The sequence below is a fragment of the Strix uralensis genome, chromosome 4 (genome assembly GCF_047716275.1).
Source record: "Strix uralensis isolate ZFMK-TIS-50842 chromosome 4, bStrUra1, whole genome shotgun sequence".
Classification (NCBI taxonomy): Eukaryota; Metazoa; Chordata; class Aves; order Strigiformes; family Strigidae; genus Strix; species Strix uralensis.
In genome coordinates, this window is record NC_133975.1 from 10,508,822 (window position 1) to 10,530,116 (window position 21,295).

Sequence of the window (21,295 nt, forward strand, 5' to 3'; positions counted from 1 at the left end):
GCAAGGAACAGTTGTGCAAGGGCTGCTTGGACTGAGTAGTCAGAATGCTTGCACTGACTGGCAGCATCTCCTGTTATGTGCAGCAGTTTTGCATACTTTTCTCTGACTAGGGTACTGAAGTTGAACAATTTTTCATTCTGTCATGGTCAGTAATTCTTGAAAAATTTACAGGCGGAGAGAAGGGGAGGGAGAAGTGAAGTTAGAAAGCGGATTCACGTACATTTTGCAGCTAAGATGGATTATGGCATGTTTTCACTTTTCTAACATAAGAATAAAGAAATATTAATACTAGATGAGTAGATTTTTTTAAAATACTTTTTATTTTTGAAGCAAGATCACATGAGTTTTAGAAGAACTGGACAGTGGATATGTTGGGCGCAGAGTTATGCCAAGCTCTGGAAGGAATAAACTGCTGTGTGCCCGCTTATTGAAGAGTCATGCTAGTATTTCCCTTTGAAAATCAAGGTGCAAACAGGGTAATGGGAATATTCTGGTTTTAGCCAACCTTGAATTGTTTGGGGTTTTTTAAGTCAAGAGCTTGAAAATCTATCTAAAACCAGGTGTTTTAGAAATAAATTGAGTGCTTTGTAACTGCACAGCTCTCTTCAGACCACAAGTGATGAGATGGGCAGCAGTTTCAAAATCATTCCATTTAAAGAAAGCTAGAATCACTACTTCTGAAACTATTTTACCTGTTTAAAGGCAGGAAGACCAGTTCCAAAGCTCATTCTCTAGGCTGCTCATTCAGTGAGTCACTAAATGAGGTTTTATAAATCACTTTCCCATGTATCATCTTATCTTGCTCTTTGGTTTTGAGCATCTCCATTTGCAGGCTACTGGATGAGGGCTTTAGGATTTGATGTATCACTGGTGGCTGATGTCCCAGCCTGAGAGTCATTTTCCTGGTAGATGTGTTTTTTTCAGATACCTTACTTACTATAACCTTGAGTTTTTTATAAGCTTTTTCTTAATTTAACGTAGTGATCCTGATTGTGAGGGCCATCGCTGTGAGAACAGTAACACGTATGATCATCAACAGTATGATGGAGAGGAGAGCCAAGATGAAGACAGCTGTTCAGAGCATAGCTCCAGTACCTCAACATCCACAAATCAAAAGGAAGGAAAATACTGTGACTGCTGTTACTGTGAGTTCTTCGGCCATGGAGGAGTAAGTTGTTGGATTTTAAACTGGTTTTATTTTCTTTTTTGTCACTTACTCATCACTGATTGCATGTGGTTTATCAGACTGCAACTAAGGGGGTGGTACTGGAGCTCACTCAAGAGAGGTAGTAAAAGGAGCATGGTTAGAAAGTAATTTTCCTCTTTAAATAAAGAATTGAAACAAACCTTTCCAGTTGAAAGCAATTCAAGAGCAATAAAAATGACTAAAAGATTTAGGAAGCAACTGACTTGGATAATAGATACCATGTTTGACTGAAACTGCATGCAGGGCATTGAGCCATTTAAATAACTTTACAAAATTCATGTGCTCATCTTTAGTACTGTAATTATAAATAATGTGATGAGTTTGGGTAAAAGTACATTTAATATAGGATATTTTTTTAAATGTTCATAGCAATTTATGATCCATTCTCCCATCTGTAAAAATAGCAGTTCTCAAAGTATTGATTTTAACTTGATTTTTTTTAAAAAAAAAATGAAAAAAAAAAAAAAAGAAGAAAGGAACTATTCTTACCTGAACTTGGGTAGTGTAAGTTTAAATTATGCTTTTATCAAAGGAAAACCCAAACTGCATTTTCCCTGTTTTCAATATTACAAACCATTTTCTTTACTGGTGCATTTTGATAGGCACTGAGTTGTATTTGTATTTAAGGGCTGTTTTGAGAAAATTTTGAAGTTCTAAAGCATGCAGGTTATATAAAATATTTTCCCTTACGTTCTTTATTTTAATACTTAACACTGACTGAAGGATCCTTAACTTCATACCACTAACATGTCTGCTGAATTCTTGTAATCATATCTTCTCACTTGCACAAATGAAATGCTAGAAGCTGTTAAGTTGCCTCATTACATTTTTTCTTAAGTTAAAATTTCATTTTTCTGATGGCCTCATTTGTAAATCTGTGTATAGTCTGTTAACTGTTAACTAATAGAATTTGAGTGTCTGGCATTTTCTTCCTATTTGAAGTAAAAGCTCAGTTTCTTGGCCATGTACTTGATCAGATGCAGTTTCGTCTTAGGGCTTGAAGTGAATTAAAAGCCCCTGCCTTGTGGCTGAAAGGGGCAGGGAGGGGATCCCATTTCTTGTTGCGTGTTGCCTTCATGTCCATGATTGATCTGTCTTTGATAGTCATCTGATTGCACAGTAAGAGATACACTTTGCTGAAGTGGCAGAACGCTACACATTTTTTAAGTTAATAGGCTTTGTTTTGCTGGTTTAATGAGTTGAACTGGTGTAGCTCCAAACAGATGGGCACCAGATCTGGTGCAGGAGGGGAGAGGGTAAGGCAGCAGGAGGGGAGGAGGAATGAGGAGTTGAGAGGCAGGAGCTGTGGATGGGAATACAGATATGAAACATGATGCAAGGATTCAACTTGCAGCAGTGTTAACAAGTTATTGATGTGACTCTGCTGGAGGTATGCTGGCACGCTTCAGTGCAGGGTAATCAAGCCTTCACAGTTAACAGCCCAGAGGCCTATGTAGCCTAAACTCTAAAACAGACTTCACAGAAAATGGAAGCAGCAGCAAATGTCTGCTGCTTTCAAATTTTCAAATGTGATATACCCATCACAAGAGAATATGGAAATCTTTCTTGCTTTTAAAGGTATTTCTTTGTCTTCTCACTTGTGCATTCCTCCACAAGATCAGTCATTCTTTCAGTTGGAAAATACAGTTCACAAGCTAGCATCGAGTCTGACAGGTTTGTTGCCTCTTAAATACACCTTTAGGTACACATACAAACAATAAGGAGTTTGATATTCAGGTTTGGACCTTCCAAGTTACTTGAAGGTCTCTAAAATTTCAAAATTTCGAAAGTACTAGGTCAGTGAAATTTTTGCATTTAGTCACTAAATTTTTGTCTCGTGTCCTTCAGCCTCCAGCTGCACCAACCAGTAGAAATTATGCAGAAATGCGAGAAAAGCTTCGTTTACGTCTAACAAAAAGGAAAGAGGAACAGCCGAAGAAACCAGATCAGATCTCTGAAAGGGAAAGTGTTGTTGACCATCGAAAGGTGGAAGACTTGCTCCAATTTATAAACAGCTCTGAAACCAAACCAGTAAGCAGTTCTCGGGCAGCCAAGCGAGCCAGACATAAGCAAAGAAAGGTAAGACATAAAATATGTTTATCCTAGACCTCATGTTTTTGAATCTGTGTGCTCTCTGTAAGTATACCACTATATACTGACTTTATAATAATGGTATAGTTGTTTTCTGTGTAGTTTGTGGTATGCTGCCTGTTTGTATATACACAGCTAGCTTACCTGTTCTGAAAATACCTAAGGAGCTATGCAGTAGACTGGGAAGTTTCCTCACAGTGTCATTGTCATGTGTTTTGTTGCAAATCAGCTTTATATTGGAAATTTCCACACTTTAGAAAGCTATATCTAAGTGTCAGAAATGTTAAGAATTTGATTGTTTTGTAGAATTGACATTTAAAAGTGGGGGAAGTTAGTAAACCAGTGTTTCCTAACCATTATCCCAATACAGTGTTTCTGTATTGGGTAATGGTTATGATAAAGTTTCTCTGTAGGAAGCCAGGAAACATAAGGTCAGTGGTTGTATGAGAGAGGAAAAGTCGAAATTTGATATTTTTAGAATTATTGTGCTGGGCATCTTGCTGTCCTGATTGAAAGAGATTAAGTGTTGTGCCACATGATGACACGAAGGGCTATTCCAAGTTATAATGAAGTGACAAGCTGCAGAGATGAGGCAGGGAACTAAAAATTACAGGTTGATTTCAAATAGAAATTTGCAAAAACATTTCTAAAAAAACTAATGTGTAACAGTGAAATTACTTTTTGAAAACAGTATTTACTGAATTAATAGAGGAAATATATATATTTATTTTAAGTTGAACAAGCAGAAAATTAATTTTTCTTACTGCAATTCAAGTATCAGCCTTAGGTACAAGGCTAATGAGATTGGTTGCTGAATGTTTTTGAATTTTTTAAGCACTTGTGTGACTTCACTGTAAATATTTCTTGTTTGTAGATTTCCTTTGCTGGCACTAATTCTGTATTCTTTAAATACTTCCATGGGTTTGGAAGACCTGAAGTTCACAAGTTACATTTTTTTTATGTTCATGTTGCAGCACTATCCAGCAACATGAGGTCTCAGCAAGTTATTTATAAATAAAAATAACTTTGTAAAATTCACTTTGCTCTTGCAATACAGTTTAAGCATAGGAAGTGGAAGATTCTCATAGGGTTTTTTGCATTATTTCTATAACGGAAGAAGTAATCCCATACAGGCGCTTCTAAATGTGCAAGAAAATAAACAGACATGATTGTTTTCAGTGTACGACTTTCATTTTGCTAATGATGCAAGATCAATGCTGCACAGCAAAGTTTTAGGCATTTGCAGTAATGGCTGGAAAAAATCCCTTGTGTCTGTTTCATGTGGCTAATGAACTTATGGCTGACAACAGAAATCTTTACTATCCTTATTTTTGACAATTTTTAATGTAACTTTAATGTGCTTAATGTTTTGCTTTAAAATGTTCTTAATGATTGCTCTTCCTAATGTTCATGAACACTGAAACAGAGCAACTCTGCTAGCAGAGCAGAACAGGTAAACAATGCAACATGATGGAAACCTGAGTTACCTTAGTAAGACATACACTTGTTGAGAATGAAGCTGAATGTTTTGGTTTTCACTAGGTTTTTGTGGTTGTGGAAAACTTTGATAAGGAGTAAGGCTTAGCAGTATCAAAAAGAAGATCAGTGGTTGGTATTAACAAGTCAAATAGGTTACAGAAACATAGAAAATAGAAATATAGAAAGGATTTTTAATGTGCTTTAAAGGGCAACTTTTGTATAAATAGTATTTGCTTGTTGCGCAGCCTTCTGGATTAAGTGTTCATATGTTAACATCCTAGGATTTATAATGTTCATAGAGAAAAGTAATAATAATCCCTAAAACTATAATTCCAAAAATATTTGTCACTTTCAATAAACCTATTGTTATTTTGTAGCTTGAAGAAAAAGCTCGACTTGAAGCAGAAGCCAGGGAGAGGGAGCATCACCAGTTGCTTGAGGAACAGAGGCGGCGTGAGGAAGAAGAAGAGGAGAGGCTGAAACAAGAGTTACAACGGCTTCAAGAACTTCAGCAGTTGCGGGCTGTAAAGAAAAAGAAGAAAGAACGAACAAGTAAAGACTGTCAGAAGGTGGACATGCTTACTCGAAACTGCCAGACAGTGAAGGAACCTGTCCCAAACGCACCCGAAGACATTCAGAATGGTACACTTGAGCAATCAGAAAAGATAGAAACCTCCTCCAGTTCACTGTCAAGACATGTGAATCATACAGAACAGAGGCCAGTTTCAGAGACAGGCTGTGAACTATCCAATCCTGTAAACACTAGAGACTCAAAGCTGCTTTATCAGAAAGAGGGGAGTGTAAAGCAGCATGAGCCCCTCTCTTTTCTGCTTGATATTATGCATCAACATAAAGAAGGAAATAGTAAACAGAAACTAAAGCAGATAAACAAACCATGTGCTGAACAAGTGAAAAAGCCTGTTGAATCTCCCAAAGCAGCTGAGATTCAGGCTAAAACCAGAAACCAAATAGAATCCAAAGCAAAAGCAGCAGAGCTCCCAACACTTGCAGAACCTAAAAAAGAGGAGAAGAAATTAAACAATAACAACAAAAAGCAGTTGAACCATGTAAAGGAAGAGAAAGCACCTGTAACAAGTGAATCCCCTTCACCAAGTGAACAGCAACAAAATAATAAGCTAATACTTGCAGATTCTCCTCAACCAAAAGGCAAGAACAAGAAAAACAAGAAGAAAAAAGGGGACAAAGTCAACAATTCCATTGGTAAGTATATAAGAAAGTTGAAGAACTTGGGTTGTTTTTTTATTGTCCCCATTTCAGTCCAGAAGTTTGAAATCTTTATCTTCAGCCATTCTTGCCAATGTAAATTAAAGAAACAGAAAAACTGGTGTCAGGAAAACTCAAGTCATTGTAATTATAACAATCAGGAGATGCATATGGTTTTAGTAAAGAGATGTAGGATGCTTTAAAGTGTGAATAAGCTAGCATATGCTGCTGGTTTTGTATGGGGTTTTTGTTTTTTAAGAAAGCCAGTGTCGTCTATAAAGCCTATTCTTTAAAAGCAGGGTTGTATTTCATATGGCATTAGGAGTATAGTCTAAAGTTGGTCTTACTCTGACCAGGGAAAATAAGGGGATTCTGCAGCCAAAGAATGATCATTCATGCATACATATGCATTTTCTCAGTGGAAATAATTCCTTTCATGTATTAATTATGTTAACAGGCAAGTAAGTAAATACAAAAACTAACTTGCTAGGTTTTATTTGTCAGAGTGAAAACTTAGTGGAATGTTAATTAGCTGATAATATTAAGTGTTTTCTCCACATGAATATTAGTTTGTGCTAGTAAGCAGATTTTTTTTTATTTGTCTGATAGAAATAATAAAACCATAGAAGATTGAGTTGATTCAAGCAAGTTGCACTTGCATAATTTTCTTCCCAAGGTATTTTTTTGTTTTCCTGAAAACATCTAACAGCTGATACTAGAGCAGAGAAGCGCATGCAGTGCTAGCTGGTTGGCTTTGTCAGCACACTAATGAAATTTCCATTCTCAGGCACCAGTTTATTCCTGCACATGCTTGGTCCCTACTGGGACTGCCAGTTGGGATGGCAGTTTTGTGGTACGGACATCTGTCTGCTCAGAGCACCCGGTCATTCCCCTGGGATCACCCAGTAGCTGAGTGGTAACGGTGCATAAATTAAATGTTCATTCACCAGAATGACTTAATATTGCAGTTCTCACTGCCATTCTGTCTGATAAGCACATCAAGATACAAGACCATAATCCTTTGGCAGTCTCTGCCAGTGTTTCTGAATATTTATGTTTATTAAGCTTTGTTACAAAACTGTAAACCAAATTCCTGGTTGTTGCAAGTACTAGGTGTAGAGCCCAACTTTGTTTTTGTGGTTTCATGGTTCAGTTCAGTCAGCCCACCAGTCTTTCTTTTTAACTCTTCTTATGTTCAGTGTTTCCATTCCATGTCAATCAAACAGCGATACAGCATTGAACCCTTTTCTCTGATACCTTAGTTCTTGTGCATACTGTATGGTGTGTTTGTGTTTTGGGTTTTTTTAATTTACCAGGGAGAATGTACTCCTGTCATTGGAGAAAGACAAAACTCTAGAATTAGAAGCAGAAAGAGAAGACTGAAGCCATTTAAAGGAGAAACTATGGAGGGTGTTTACTTTAGGAGAATGCAGGTAGCTTCCTGCATCTTTTCCTCCTTCCTGCCCCTCGCCATTGTTTTCTGCTGCTTAAATCAAGTGTAGTTACAACTTCTGAAAACTGATGTTTAAATGTGAAAAAACCCAGCGACATGTTTCTGAATTTTTAGAGATAGTTGTGCTGCGCTCTGAAGAGTCAGGACTGGATCACTACTGTGAGTAGTTCTGACTTTAGAACTACACAAAAGATACTGTAATAAAAAATTTTTAATTTAGTTGTAATTTCTTAAAAACATAGGGTTGATATACCAAATTAGTGAAGGCACAAAAAAATTAACTAAGAAAAGAAATTAGAACTAGGGTAATTGAAAGAACATAAAAAGAGGGTAGCAAAGTTCAGGGGTATTTTAACTAAGTTTTAAAAATAAGTGTTAAGGCAGTGAATGTTATTGGTTTTGGTGTGATCTCTGTTTCTTAAATTTATTCTGTCAGAGTATTTTAACTCCTTGTTATGAAGAAGCTGACGAAAACTTGGGGGTATAGGGAAGCCCTGTATTTATAGGGCTTTCTGGTTCTTCAGAAATAAGTTGCATGGCAAAGATGTGCAACTCTTAAACTACCTTTAGAAAAGAGTAGTTTGTTCTTGTAACCTCAAAGATTCTAGAGAGTCTGATGTGTGTACTAGGTGTTTCTGATTAGTTTCTTTGTCTCACCCTTTTTGGAATGTGAAATTCTGAAGCTGCTTCAGAAATGAGATCTTAATTATAAGTTTGTATTAATTCAGCCTAAACATGAATAATCAATAGTCTACAAAGTTCAGGCAGTTCTCCAAAAATATCTTTAATGCAACTTCTTCAAGCTTCTTCCTCTCTCCTTCCCCTTCCCCATGAAATCTAATATAGTGTCATGCTTTTTCCTTTGTAGATGATGTGTTTCTACCCAAAGACATTGATCTAGACAGCGTGGAAATGGATGAAACAGAGCGAGAAGTGGAGTATTTTAAAAGGTAAAGTGCTGTAATTTCTGCACTTTAAGCTGTTGTGCCTCTTCCCATATGTTATGGTTTTAAAAAAACAAAAAACCAAAACAAACAAAAAAACAACAAACCAACCCACAACTTAATAACTATCTCCTGGCAGAAAAGCCTGTGTTGTAACATAGCAAATCGTGTTACAGCTGACATTCTGAATACTATAACAATCGCCAAAGCTGTAGATCTATGGGCACAGATTGTAGCCGAGTAGCACAAATACAGAAATGAGTGCCAGAATCATCTCTGTGTCCTCCAGGTTCTCATCAAGGCTTTCAGAATATCCTCAGTTACCATTTTTTTCTATAAGCAATGTCTGTGTGAATATTTCATTATCCACACAGACCAAATACTGATCAGTGCTTTAGAAAAAAATAAAAATGCTGTGTTGTGTTGAACAAGTAAAACTTTATATTTTAAGTTTCTGAACAGATACTTCAAAAAGGTTTGTTCATGAGGATTTTTTCCCTGTTTATAGGAGCTATTAGTTTGGAATTTTATACTGTACATGAGGCAGAGATGGTATAACTGTGGGATATTAGCTTATACCAATCATAAAGAGGGGATGCTTATGCTAGTGCAGTGACAGTAATAGATAATATGAACCTGTGCTTGTGAAACTTCTGTGCGTTTTGGTTGCTGTTGGGATTTATGCATCACATTAGTTACCTTTGAATTCCTCAGATATGGGTAGACAGCTCATGTTTAAATAATATAGCACATGTTCTTTCATAATACTGAAATATAGTCAAATTTGTGCTTTTTAATGGTGGCTGGGTATGCTAGTTACCCATGAATACATCTAGTAAGTGTCTCATCATGATAGACAAATCTGAAATGTTACAAATAAATCAGTTTCTTGCAATTCAGTAATTTAGGAATCAACAGTAGTATTTCACAAAACAACTAAAACTATTTGTTTAAAGGGTGGGGTTTTTTTTAAGAAAGGGCTTTCACTATGAATTTCAAGTTCTTTTCTATATTTATATAGTTTTCATAGTCTGCGTGCCTGGGACGTAATGCATGTATGTGTCTTGCAAAGGACAGTACGACTGCTTGTCTGTGCTGCTTATTACTACTATATCAAATGTATGTGTCTGATTATTTATAGAGTTAAGATGTACTAGGCAAGGAAATTTTCAAAAGTGTATACACTATTCTTAGAAGTTATTTTTGAGTGGTGCCAATTAAAGGATTTTTTTATCAAAATATGGGTTTTCTGGGTGAAATGTGGCATATATTAGATTGTGCTAGTGTTGTTATAGCATAAGTCTTTGGGTTTCATGGAATATTCTTAGCTTCATTCAAGTTTGCACCATCTGTAACAAGAAAATAGAAAAGTTCTTTTCACCCATTCTCTACTCCCAATAGGACAAATGAAGCAGTGTCTTATATTTGTAGAAGTGCAGTTAAAGTTTGGAGATAAACTTGTCAAACGTGATTCCAAATGAAGAGTTAACACTTCTAACTGTACTGTTTTGCAATCAGTTCAGTAATTGGTGTAATCTACTCCTTTACTGTCATCTGTTAGGAAGCATGTGTAACTGTCCGAGTGTTTTATGTATACCTGTTTAGAAAGGTGTCTGAAAGGTGTCCCAGGGAGGTGGTGGAGTCCCCATCCCTGGAGGTGTTCAAGAGGCGGGTTGACATAGTGCTGAGGGATATGGTGTAGTTGGGAACTGTCAGTGCTAGGTTAACGGTTGGACTGGATGATCTTCAAGGTCCTTTCCAACCTAGATGATTCTGTGAAAAGCCCTGATAGGTGCTGTTCTAGGGGAGGAAAATGTCTAGTTAATGCCAGGAAGGCACCTTTAATGCATATGTTTTCTATCACTTGATCATTTCCAACGTAATACTTAGAAGGCTACCAACGTTGCTTGTTTTAATAACCCTCCACGTCAATGAGCTGAACAGACCTACTGAATTCATACTTTTTACTGATAGTTTGCTAATTCATCACCTTTTTTTCTTGCTTTGTAGTGATGTAATAGATTAATACTTTAATTACACCCTGACTTCAGAATTAATTTTGCAAGCTACACCTAACTTTAGTATAGAAAGAACAAAATAAGTCTGTTTTTAATTACCTTCCACTTTTCTGTTTTGCTTCTCCTGTCTGCTCCCCTTTCTTGGCTTTCAGTTGTTGCAGAAGCTGTATAGCCTTCATAAGGAGGGGTATGCACTACCTTGATGCTGTTGTGCAAGCCTTTAGCCTAAACAAGCTACACCTTGACTCAATAAAGTTCTCCAGCATGAATTAACTATCACTGAAATGCTTGCACATGCCAACCTTTTTCAAAATGTCTTCTATAAATTGTGTTCAGTGAAAGCAAATAAGTGGATTTTTGTTCTAAAGGTCTTTTTTCCAGGCATGTGGGCTACTTATCTGCTGCATTATAAACAAGCCTTCTTTCCCTAAGTCTTTGTCTCAAACATAACTTCGCTGTATTCAGAAGAGAAGCAGCAGTGTCCCATGTCATTGGTGCTGCTGCTTTACACATTACCTACCACTCAGTCTTACTGTTAACAAGGCTTTTGGTAAATACAGCAATGTCAGCTCTGTTTCTAGTTAACGTTCAAGTAGCTTATATACTGCTAAACATGCAGTATTCTTTGCTACTTCATTCACTTAATCTTGATAATGCATTGGTGTTTAAAGTAACTGGTTTGTGATGTATTTGAGTGATGGACAAGTTATTTTTTTAAGAGGTTTTGTCTTTCTGAATGACAGCTGCTCTTCAAAAGAGGGATAACACCTGTGGTTTGATTTTAAGTATATTGGTTTCACTTTATTGCTCTCTTCTTTTCAGATTCTGCTTGGATTCTGCCAGACAGACAAGGCAGAGACTTTCCATCAACTGGTCCAATTTTAGCTTGAAAAAAACCACCTTTGCTGCACATTGAAATGACACAATATGGGGAGGGAACCCTGCAGGAATCAATGAACGACAACTCCACTTATCTGTCCTGCTGTGCTGAGAGCTTATCTGGTCTTGAGCCAGTGCTGCCTTGCCTTGTCCCCAGTGCTGTGTGGATCTGCACTGAACCCTTTGGCCTGATAATTCTTGCGGACTGAAAAATTGCCACTTTCTACCTGAATTTGTTAGCTTGTGTGCTTGTAGTCTGTGAGTGAGACTTACTTGATTGTAGCTGTATGCCGTTGGAGTTGGAACAATAGCTCTTTTCCATCTCCTTCTGAATGCCTTGGCCTCAAAGACTTTAAATTGCTTAGGCTTGGGTGGAGGCCAAAATGCTAGTTTGCATCATCTGCAGTGGCTCCTGTCACTTCTGCATCTAGCTATGTTTTGTCATTCTGACTCCTGACAAAGGAATGGACCTAGTCAGTTGTGCTTTCATCTGCTCCAGAATTCTCCTGACATGACTTCATGAAAAAGAGGCTCTTATGGGACAAATATTTCCTCAGTTCTTTCACAATCTACTGTTTAAGAGTGTACAAGTTACGCTATTTGTGTTTTGATTTTTTTTTTTTCCTGACTTGTAGCCAGCTTGTGTAAGAATACTTGCAGAATGAGAAAATTTAAAAAAGAACAGTACTCACACTATCAAATCTGTTATAGAGTGTATAATTGTATTAACACTGAAGCCTAACTGGCTACTTTTTTAACATATTGTTAAGTAATATTAAAATCATGTCTTTCTTTTTGAAAGATGGAATACATTAGTATGGCAGAAGACTTGTGTCTTGCTTTTTTCTGCTTGGGTGGGGAAAGGGAGGAAAGAAACACACCAAAAAAATAATGGCTTTTTAAACTAAATTTCATCTTATGTCAAAATTGGTCAGTGAATGCTACTTAACTTCAGTATATTCCTTGTTTGACAGCTCACCTGATGGGGAAAAACTACTATCTGCTAGAGCAAGACAGACTCCTGCTGAATGCTGGAATTAAGTTTGTGAATTCTGTGAATTACTGTAATGCTTCTATTTCAATAGATAATTTGTGAGAAACAAGTTAATACAAAATTTTCCAATTTAATGTCAGTGCAGAAATGAAGTAGGTAGGCTCAATGCTACTATCATGTAAAGAGTTAACAATGTAGTAATGTCTTACATGTTGCATAGTATTGCCCAGCATGGAAGAGAACTGGTAGTTTAGGATTTTGATCTGTGTAAAGATGCTGCACGTGTAATTTTTCTGATGCTGTGCTATTTATTTGGAATAGAAACAACAGAAGCTTTCTTTTTACTTCCAGATGACCATACTTACCCAAGTTATAAGGCAGTCTTCTGTTAATTTTTTTGGAAGAAAATAGGGCTTCCACTCAGCACATATTTAAAAGGACAATACAGCTTCAAAGCCCACTAACGTCCCTTTCCAGAACCATTCCACATCTTTCTTCTACTTGTTAACACATATTTTTCTGTGATACATCCACTGGGCTCAGGACTGCTTTGCAAGACACAGTGTAATTGCGCTCAGCTTTGGACTTGAGAAGGTTTAGTGGATGATTGCTTCCATGTCCCCTATGAGGCCCAGATGTAGCAGGAGGATTGGGTGGCTAGAGATTACTCACATATCTACAACTTCGCATCCCTTTGTTGGCCCTGGAGTGTGCTGCTGGTACAGAATATAGTTGCTCAGTTTATATCCAGCCATTGTAGGTAAATGAGCCTGCAGTCTCCTCTTGTAGGGGAGGGAATGGCACAATACCCATTCTCAAAATATAGTCCAGGGACATAAAGGGGACAACTTCTATTACTCTTCAGATTCAGGCTTAGCCTTACTTTTTTGTCAATGCAGTATTGTAGCGTACATATTTATTTGTTTGTGCTGGAGGAATAGCATCTCAAACCTAAAAGGTAACGTCTGTGCCACTTAGCATCAACTGTCTCTGCAAAACTATGTACTGTTGAAAATATCTGCGTCTGTCAGTGGAGAAGAATGAACTTTGTTTCATGGGACCGTGGAGGCTTGCATCTGTTGCAGCCTGAGTTAGGTCTTAGTTATGTAAAAGTGAAGAGGCTTCTCATGTGGGACAGTGGCTGTGGGGAGAAAAAGAAACTGCTGTTAAAACAGATGAAGCTGGATGTTTGTGTGAAGTCCCAACTTGCCAGGCTTTTTCAGTTTTCAACTGTAACACAAGGTGGCGCTGTATGTCATCAGTAGTAATTTCTGTCAGGGAGCTCAGCAAATGGAGTCATGGGATGCAAAAACTAGTTGATGTCACATGGGCAAATACTGATGCAGCTTCTCTAGACTAGGAATGCTTTGAAAGTACTGACATTATTAATGGTGTTAGAAAACTCATAGTACTTGCTTTCACTACTAAATGGGATAGAAAGTTGTCTTTACTCTCTACTAACAAAGCTGTTCAAAGAATGATACGTGAATATGATGTGCTTCTCTTTATTCTGAAATCCTGGGTTAAGACAACAGAAGTCCTTTTGCATTTGAGGAATATATGTATGTACTTGTAATATCCTTCAGAGATCCTTGCATTATGCTCCATCATGGTATATTATTATAGCTGACATGATTCCACACACTACACAGAATGCATGAAGAATGAGTCTCCTTGGATCTGCTCTTGTTGCATCTTGATGAGAACTGAAAGGCAAGTCATACTTTTCTAAATTCATAATTAAGTGAAGATAGGCACGGACCAGTCTGGGAGCCAGGAGATTTGAAAGTACTGGCTTCAATTCTACCACTTTTGTGGCCTTGGGCAAATGAGTTAGCTACTGTTACTGCATTCATTAAATGGTTTTGTTAAGGATTTGCTGAATTATGAGTATGTTTCTTAATGCCTAAATAAGTAGCTATGTGAAATCTGTTTAGGTGCAACACTATAACCTTCTGTTGGAAGCACAGATGTTCTACACTGGTATTTGTGTAGTTCAGATGCATTCAATCCAGATAAAATATATTCAAAGGTAATGTTGAGTAGAGGAGACCTCTATAAATAATACTTAATGACTGAGTAAATTTGCGTTCCTCATGAGAGTTGGAAGGGGGAAGAATTCCACCTTTGGGAGTGGGCTGCTTGGATAACTGTAGTGTAACCTGTCCCCTTATTCCTTACTCATTTTAACCTGTATGAAAGATGAATATCTAAGTTCTGGAGGTGACTGGTGACATACCTATTTTAGGCCTGTCTGCTGATACCAGTGCTGCCGAATTTGAGGGTGTGATACTTTTTCAGGCATTTCCTTAACGGAAGACGTTGTAATTACACTAGACGTTTGTATCTTGAACAGTGTTGATATTGGATACTCCAAGACAGCTCTTACACAGGGATGTCTCGTCTCTGCTTGTCATTCATTATTGCTGCTTTCCAAGGTAATGTAACAGAGTTCAGAAGTCTTCAGCACGCTGTTTTGGTGTGGCATCTTTGGTAGCTAAAACTGTGTAGCCAAAGTTCAGCATGCTGGCAACACAGATCTCACCATAGCCTGAGAAGGATTGATATGTTTAAAAATTAATTCACATAGTGACTGTTGAGCGCATAAGCGTTTGGTGTGCTCACTGCTGCTCAAAAATGCTTTGCAAGTTGCTTTCTGTTTCAGTGAAAGGTTAGCTCACTTTAGTGTGGATCCTGTTGTATCACGATGGAGAAATTAATGCTTAATGGATTGTTTACACTAATATTCACAATTTCCACATCTCCCAATACAAATGAAGGTGTGCAACTTGTAATTGCAGAAGCTATTCTTAAAAAACAAACAAACAAAACAAAACACCTCTGCTTGCTATGTTGTAACATACATCTGAGCAAGATTAGGTGTGTAATATCTTTGTTGTCTTTGGCTCTTTCTCTGTATTTAAATCTCCAGGAAATCTGAAGACTGAAACCATTGGTAGGGGAGTTCTCTGAAGTGAAGTCACAGAAGTGTTGATTTGGGATGTCTCCCTTCCTCTTCCTGTCCATCAGAAAGAATTTTTCCAAAAAATTCCAATTTTCTGAATTTTAAATGCCTGCCTAATCAACAACAACTTGTCTGTCCTGTTACCCCATTTGTCATTAGCTGAAAATGTTAAATAATCATAAAAATGTTGTATCTTGTACTGCTGCTACAGGCAGCTGATGTAATTGAACTGTTGTTGAAAGGGAGGATGTTTTTCTCTTCTCTTTTTTTCCCCACTGAACAAAGTAACAATACCAAACCTTTGGGCCTCATTTCTATTCTTAACAGGTCTGTGTATTTAGTTTCAGCTTTGCTGCTGCTTTTATCTGTACAGTTGGGCCTCTCCCAGCTCAGTGCTTAGAGGTGTGGAAGAAACTACCTATTGATGCACTCTGGGTCTACATAAATTGTTGAAAAACATACCAGGTAAACCTATATTTTCCTGTAACTACTCTTGGGTTTTTACTGGTTTGCTTATAAAGATGATAGGTATGTATGGGATTTTAGAGTGGATGGTGTCCAATTTCTCTCTCTGTGGAAGACATAAAACAAAATGAGAGAAGATATATATTTGATTGTGTCTTCTCCAATATGTTTTTCTCAGTGATTTTTTTTTTAAAACTTCTACTAGTTTGAATGTCTCATTTTAGGATGGCTTGAAGCATGTTTTCATACTTCAATCACAGGTCCATAGCCTTTAATATTGCTGTTTCACCAGGTATTATTTGATTGAAAATATGTAGTTTTATTGTGTCATTAGTGGCTTTTTAGGCAGAGTGGCCAGGAGAGTGGACTGTGTAGTCTGGATGTTTGTTTAACCTACATTTTCCTTTCAGTATGTCTGTGTTGCAGAAGTACAGCAAACCACAGATCTTCATAGACACAATGTGTCAAGAGGGATCTACTGGACAGCTCTTTTCTAGAAATTGAACCTCTACCGGTGATGAGTGCTCAGAAATCTCGTGTCAGCTCTTAACCTCCATTTTCTCCACCAGTTTTCCTGGAAGCTGAACAGAAAAGTAAAACTACCATCTCTTTTATAATGCTGTAATACCCGTAAGCTGACAACTTCAGATTTGTTAACTGGCAAGGAACATGTGAGAAGGTAATGTTTTGGCTGCAAATAATATTTATGTCCAGCTTGCCACCTATGAAGAGAGGAGGCAGTGGGCAGAAGAATGAAGAAAAAGTGGTGCCTAGTATTAAACAAAAGAATAAATAAAAATCTATATTGATGTACTCACAAATAATTATGTCCGTTATATTGCATAAACTAGCATGCGTTCCACACCAAGTATGTCACTCAGCCAGCTTATACAAGTTTAATTTTTGTGAGGGAAAGATGTCTAGACTTGTTTTCCCATTCTGGTTTCTTTTAAACAGACTGCTGACTAAAATCAAGTTAGTATAATGGTTTGCGCTGGTTTTGGAGGATTTTTTTGTATGCGAACAGCATGATGTTGTCTAAGGTTGTTTTGCTTGTGACTGAAATAAGAGATGTGAATCCAGGGCTCTGGAGTGGAGAAGCTGGAATGCTGAACTCATCAGACCAGATGAGTGTATTGCTGCCTGCTGTTGTTTCAACAGACTTCATGCTGCAACCACTCATCTGCATCAGCTCATGGGAGCGTGGTTCCATATAAACTAGAAATACATAATCAGCAAAGCCTTCTTCTTCCAAAAGGGAAAAAAAGTGGGAATCAAGTCACTCAAAGTCAGATGTTTGAACATACATACCTTGTCTCATGCACTCTGTTTTCAAGACCTCATACAAGTTTTTGTCCATCTGTTGCTTGACTGCTAAATGGATTCTGCAGTATTGTTAAGGCCAGTTAAGTTGAGGTTTTCGGGTTTTTTTGGTTGGTTTGTTTTCTGTTAAGTTGAAGGTGGATTAGAAGTAGCCAGTTTGTAAGAGAGGTCCTCTTGGGACAATCTTAACAGACTAACAGGGAAAGACAAGTTTTAAGTAACATTACATCAGCCTTTTCACTTATGTGTGTTGATTATATCAGGGTGTGAGCTCTTTGCTCTAGTAAGTGAATTCTTGAGACTGGAAGCAGAACCATAGTTGTGTAGTCCTACTGACTATGAAAGATGTGATTGCTAGAACTGTTTCTTGAAAGTGGGAGAGGAAGAGAGAGTGCCCTAGTACACTAGTATCTAATGTAGCAACAATACTGTTGTCTTTATCCTGTCATGCAAGGTCACCTCCTAAATTTCTTACTTTCTATAACAGTCTACAGATAAAGTCTTTGTCTTCTGGTTAACAAGTAAACAAACTTTTATGTTTGAAAAGAGTAATGAAAATGCAGTTTGCTACCTTTTATATATGGGGATTCTACTTATTCTTTTCTGTGCCATCAATCTATCTTATAAGCGTTAAAAGGTAACAACTCTTTCCTTCCTAGACTGAAAGTGCATGTCTGAAAAGTCCGTTTAAAGAATTAACCTTTTCAGTAATGTAACTGCAGTGCATGTCACTTGCCCGAGCCATTTTGTGGTCTATAGTGAAATTGTTTTAGTCATTGATTCTCCCTAGCTGCCTCTGAGCCTTTGTGTCATTTATATTGGTCATATTTTACCAGGTGAGGAAACTTTCTGAAGACTGTCTTGCAGAAAATCCTATCCTTTCTGTATTGTAAGTTATGCTCTTTGAGTAAAGAGGTATGAAATTGTGTATTGACTGTTCTTTTTTTATTTAAAAAAAAAAAATTAAAAATTCTGGGACTGCCTGTGTTCTTCAGTGTAATTCTGGAAGAAGCTGGCATCATGTCAGTGAAGATAAACTGAGTGGGTAAGAACAGAGTTGTGAGGCAAAAGGCTTAAGTCTGTTGTGTGCTATGTGGCTCCTTATTCACACTACAGGGCCTTTAACACCTAGCAAAGCAGTTCATCAGACAACCTGCCAGAGAAAGTTGCAAGCACATCACTCAACTTCTCTGTACTGTGTTTTGCTGCTTTTTTGGTACAAAAGCATAATTGGTAGTTGAGCCCTGGTGAAAGGGTTATGTAAGTGCACATGTAAAGTCATAAGAGGTTTCAGGTGTTTCTGAAATTATCTGCTGAGCTACAGCTGTACTACCAGATAGTGAGGTGACCAAATGGAAATGCAAGAATTAAGCAAGTCAGTGTAGTGTTTACATGGTGTTAGAAATAATTATCTTGACACATCAGAACTTTTCTCTCTTCCAAAATATTTCTTCATTTCACTTCATTCAAAGACCACCAGTTGTGATCATTATGGTAACTGCTCTCCTGAAATCCATTTTTAACCCATCTTAACAGTTGGGCAATCCAAACTGGTCACAGCTGAGTTACTGGAGAGAGTTGGCATGTTCTCATGTGGTCTGAACTTTCAATCTCTTGCTTTTGTCAGTGTTAGCCAGTGTAGCCTTACTGTTTTTCTCTTTCTTGATGCAGATGCCTTTTTTGGACACTAATCTACACTTGTGTAATAAGATCGTCATCTCTACATGCCTTGGAACATCTTAGGCGTGGGAGTCAGGGGCTTGAATGGATTAGGCATTGGCAGAGACGTAGATTTTTGGCAACGCCTTGAACTAGGACATGATAATCTGCGTGATGCATGCAAGTAGACTAAACATGGAAGAGAAGTCTTAAAATGAAGTCATTACCAATACAAAGGTATGTTTGTCCTTGGGTTGGAATCCTTTAAATGACGTGGTGTAGGGACAGGTAAGGTCTGGCATGACCTGCTGCCAGTTCCCTTTTCTCATGCCAGCAATATGTCAGCATGTCATGGCATGATGTGGGAGAAGCATTGATTAAAAACAGCTGGAGCCCAAATACAGTTGTAGATCAGTCTCCAGGCTGGCTGGCTGATCTTATTTATTGCCCAGTTTCTTTTAAAACAAAACAAAAAAACCAAAACCAACCAAACAAAAACCACCCCAAAAACCAAAAAAACCCACCGAACACCCCCGCGATCCCCCACCCCCCAAAAAACCCAATCAAAAAACCCCCAAGCACTTAAGTATTTAAACTGGGAGATTATCATCTATACTCTGGATTTGAATTTGATGCCAATTGACACTTCGTAATATTTAGCCGTTGGCAATTTAAGCAATGTGAATGTTGCTGTAATACAGAATCACCCAAACAAAAGTAGCCCAATGAGGAAACAGTGCAGCTGGTTGAGAAATTGTGGAAGTGATAGTGTTTTGAAATGACTGGGAGGAGAAAAACAACAACACAAAACCTAATTCTTTTTGGGTATAGCCTGGAATGCATTCTTTGTGTTAGACTGCAGGAGATTAATGCAGCATAAGTACGAAAACCAAGCATGTTACTTCAGTTATGTGTGTAAATATGGATGCCCTGTTTTAATGTGTAATGGTCTAAAATGGTATTGGTCCTAAAGGTAGCGTTGTTTTATATGTGTAACACTTAAACGTTGCACAGAGATGACTTCTTAAAATCCCACTTCCTCTTTAATATTTTGGTTGTGGTAACATTTTTATAGGCCTGAACTTTGTAAAATGTGTGATTTCTTGGCCATGCGGAGCAATTGTTGTGCTCTGCACAACTTCAAGCATTGTATCTTGTATGATAAGCAAACTTAGGTAGCTGTGGGTGAATGGAAGAAAGGAAAAATAGCTATTTTTAAGTACTTTTTTTAAAGGTATTTTTTTTTCTTCATCCTAAGGTCTTTGGCAATTCTTTTTTGCATTTTAATTTGATTTGTAAAGCGTGAAAAAGAAGGTTGTTGTAAATCTTTAGTGCAAGCTTCTGTGTCCTACAACTTTTTGGAAAAGTGTTACTTTCTTTTGGTACATGACTCCGATTTATTCCACTTACTTTCTTAAATAGCTTTTGCCTTAACCTGCTGACAGTATTTCTGGTTTATTGTTACCCATGCAATTCAGTAGCTCATCACTGCACTGAGAATTGGTCTTTCCTTAGGAGGATTATTAATGAACTGTGGTAAAGATGTCTGCAAGCTGACACTGGTGTCCTACACTGGTGTACAACTGGAATAGATGAGGCAGGAAAGATGTGAGGCAACTATGACTTTACTCCATTTTACAGAAGAAACATCCTCAAAGAGGTGAAGCAGCTTTGCCCCAGCCACAGTGCAAGTCTGAAACAGAGTTGGAAACTTGAACCCAGTTATCCAGAGGCCTGAGTCTGTGGCTGAATTACAAGCCTGTCTTACGTCATGAGGATTTGTAAAAGAACTATCACAGGATGAAAAAAAAGAGGAGAAGCACTATGAAGCATTGGCCTCTTGCTTCATGGTGATTTTTGTACCAAATGTTCTCTTCCTCGTCTGTTTCCTCACACCACCTCCCAGACCATCTCATTGATCCTTCTTGTTCCTTACAGACCTTGTGGCTGAGGTTCCCTGGAAGTACCTGAGGAGCGATTGGGTTGTGTAAGTGGTCATGTGCTCCTGAAGCTTTTTGACAAAAGAACTTGGGAATTAATACTATGGGTTTTAGTTTGTTCAGATAAACTGTTATCTCATGTGCACCTGAAATGCCGCCATCACACTGTAGTGTTTCTTATTGTGTGTGGACAGCTGTGTGGCTGAAAACAGATGGAGTGCCCTGTGCCGTAGTCAGACCGTGTTGCGAGTAAGTTCGGTGGGGTCAGAATGAAGTAAAACTCCTAGTTGTTCTCTTAAGTAGCATTGGATGAGAGAAAGACGAGGGTTCTGGTGTTTGTTTCTTAGCTCATTCATTCCTGGCACAGTAATGGCATGTCCTGTGCTAGAGAAGGCAGTCACTGGGATGGATAGAAGCTGTTGGTTTCCTGGCATGTTATAATCTCTCTTGGTACATTTTTATAAATCAGAAAGCATGTACCTCACAGCTGTGGCCAGACTGCAGTCAAGATCACTAGTGCTCAGTTTTCTATGGGTTGGTTTCCCCTCTTGCTCCTGGCTGTAGTAAATTTGTCTTTTGTCTTACCATGTCAGGGTATCGGGTTAATCTGGTTGCTGCTTTCCATCACGTGTGACCACATTTCCATGTGGGAAT

The 21,295-nt window shown here is 37.9% G+C and overlaps 1 protein-coding gene across 4 annotated transcripts in view; it reads left to right on the top strand.

Moving 5' to 3' along the window:
- The window catches only part of FAM193A (family with sequence similarity 193 member A), a 79,349-nt gene extending 67,226 nt beyond the window's left edge, over positions 1 to 12,123 (top strand). For 2 of the 4 annotated variants that reach the window (XM_074865617.1, XM_074865616.1), the window contains 5 exons: positions 982 to 1,168; positions 3,056 to 3,286; positions 5,155 to 5,998; positions 8,323 to 8,404; positions 11,239 to 12,123. In XM_074865617.1, coding sequence (XP_074721718.1) covers positions 982 to 1,168; positions 3,056 to 3,286; positions 5,155 to 5,998; positions 8,323 to 8,404; positions 11,239 to 11,332 — 1,438 coding nt within the window. In that variant the 3' untranslated portion in view covers positions 11,333 to 12,123. Of the gene's footprint in view, positions 1 to 981; positions 1,169 to 3,055; positions 3,287 to 5,154; positions 5,999 to 6,610; positions 6,678 to 6,788; positions 6,924 to 8,322; positions 8,405 to 11,238 lie in introns of those variants that run through there. The other 2 variants (XR_012628622.1, XR_012628623.1) reach the window with 2 other exon arrangements.
- Positions 12,124 to 21,295: the final 9,172 nt, after the last annotated feature.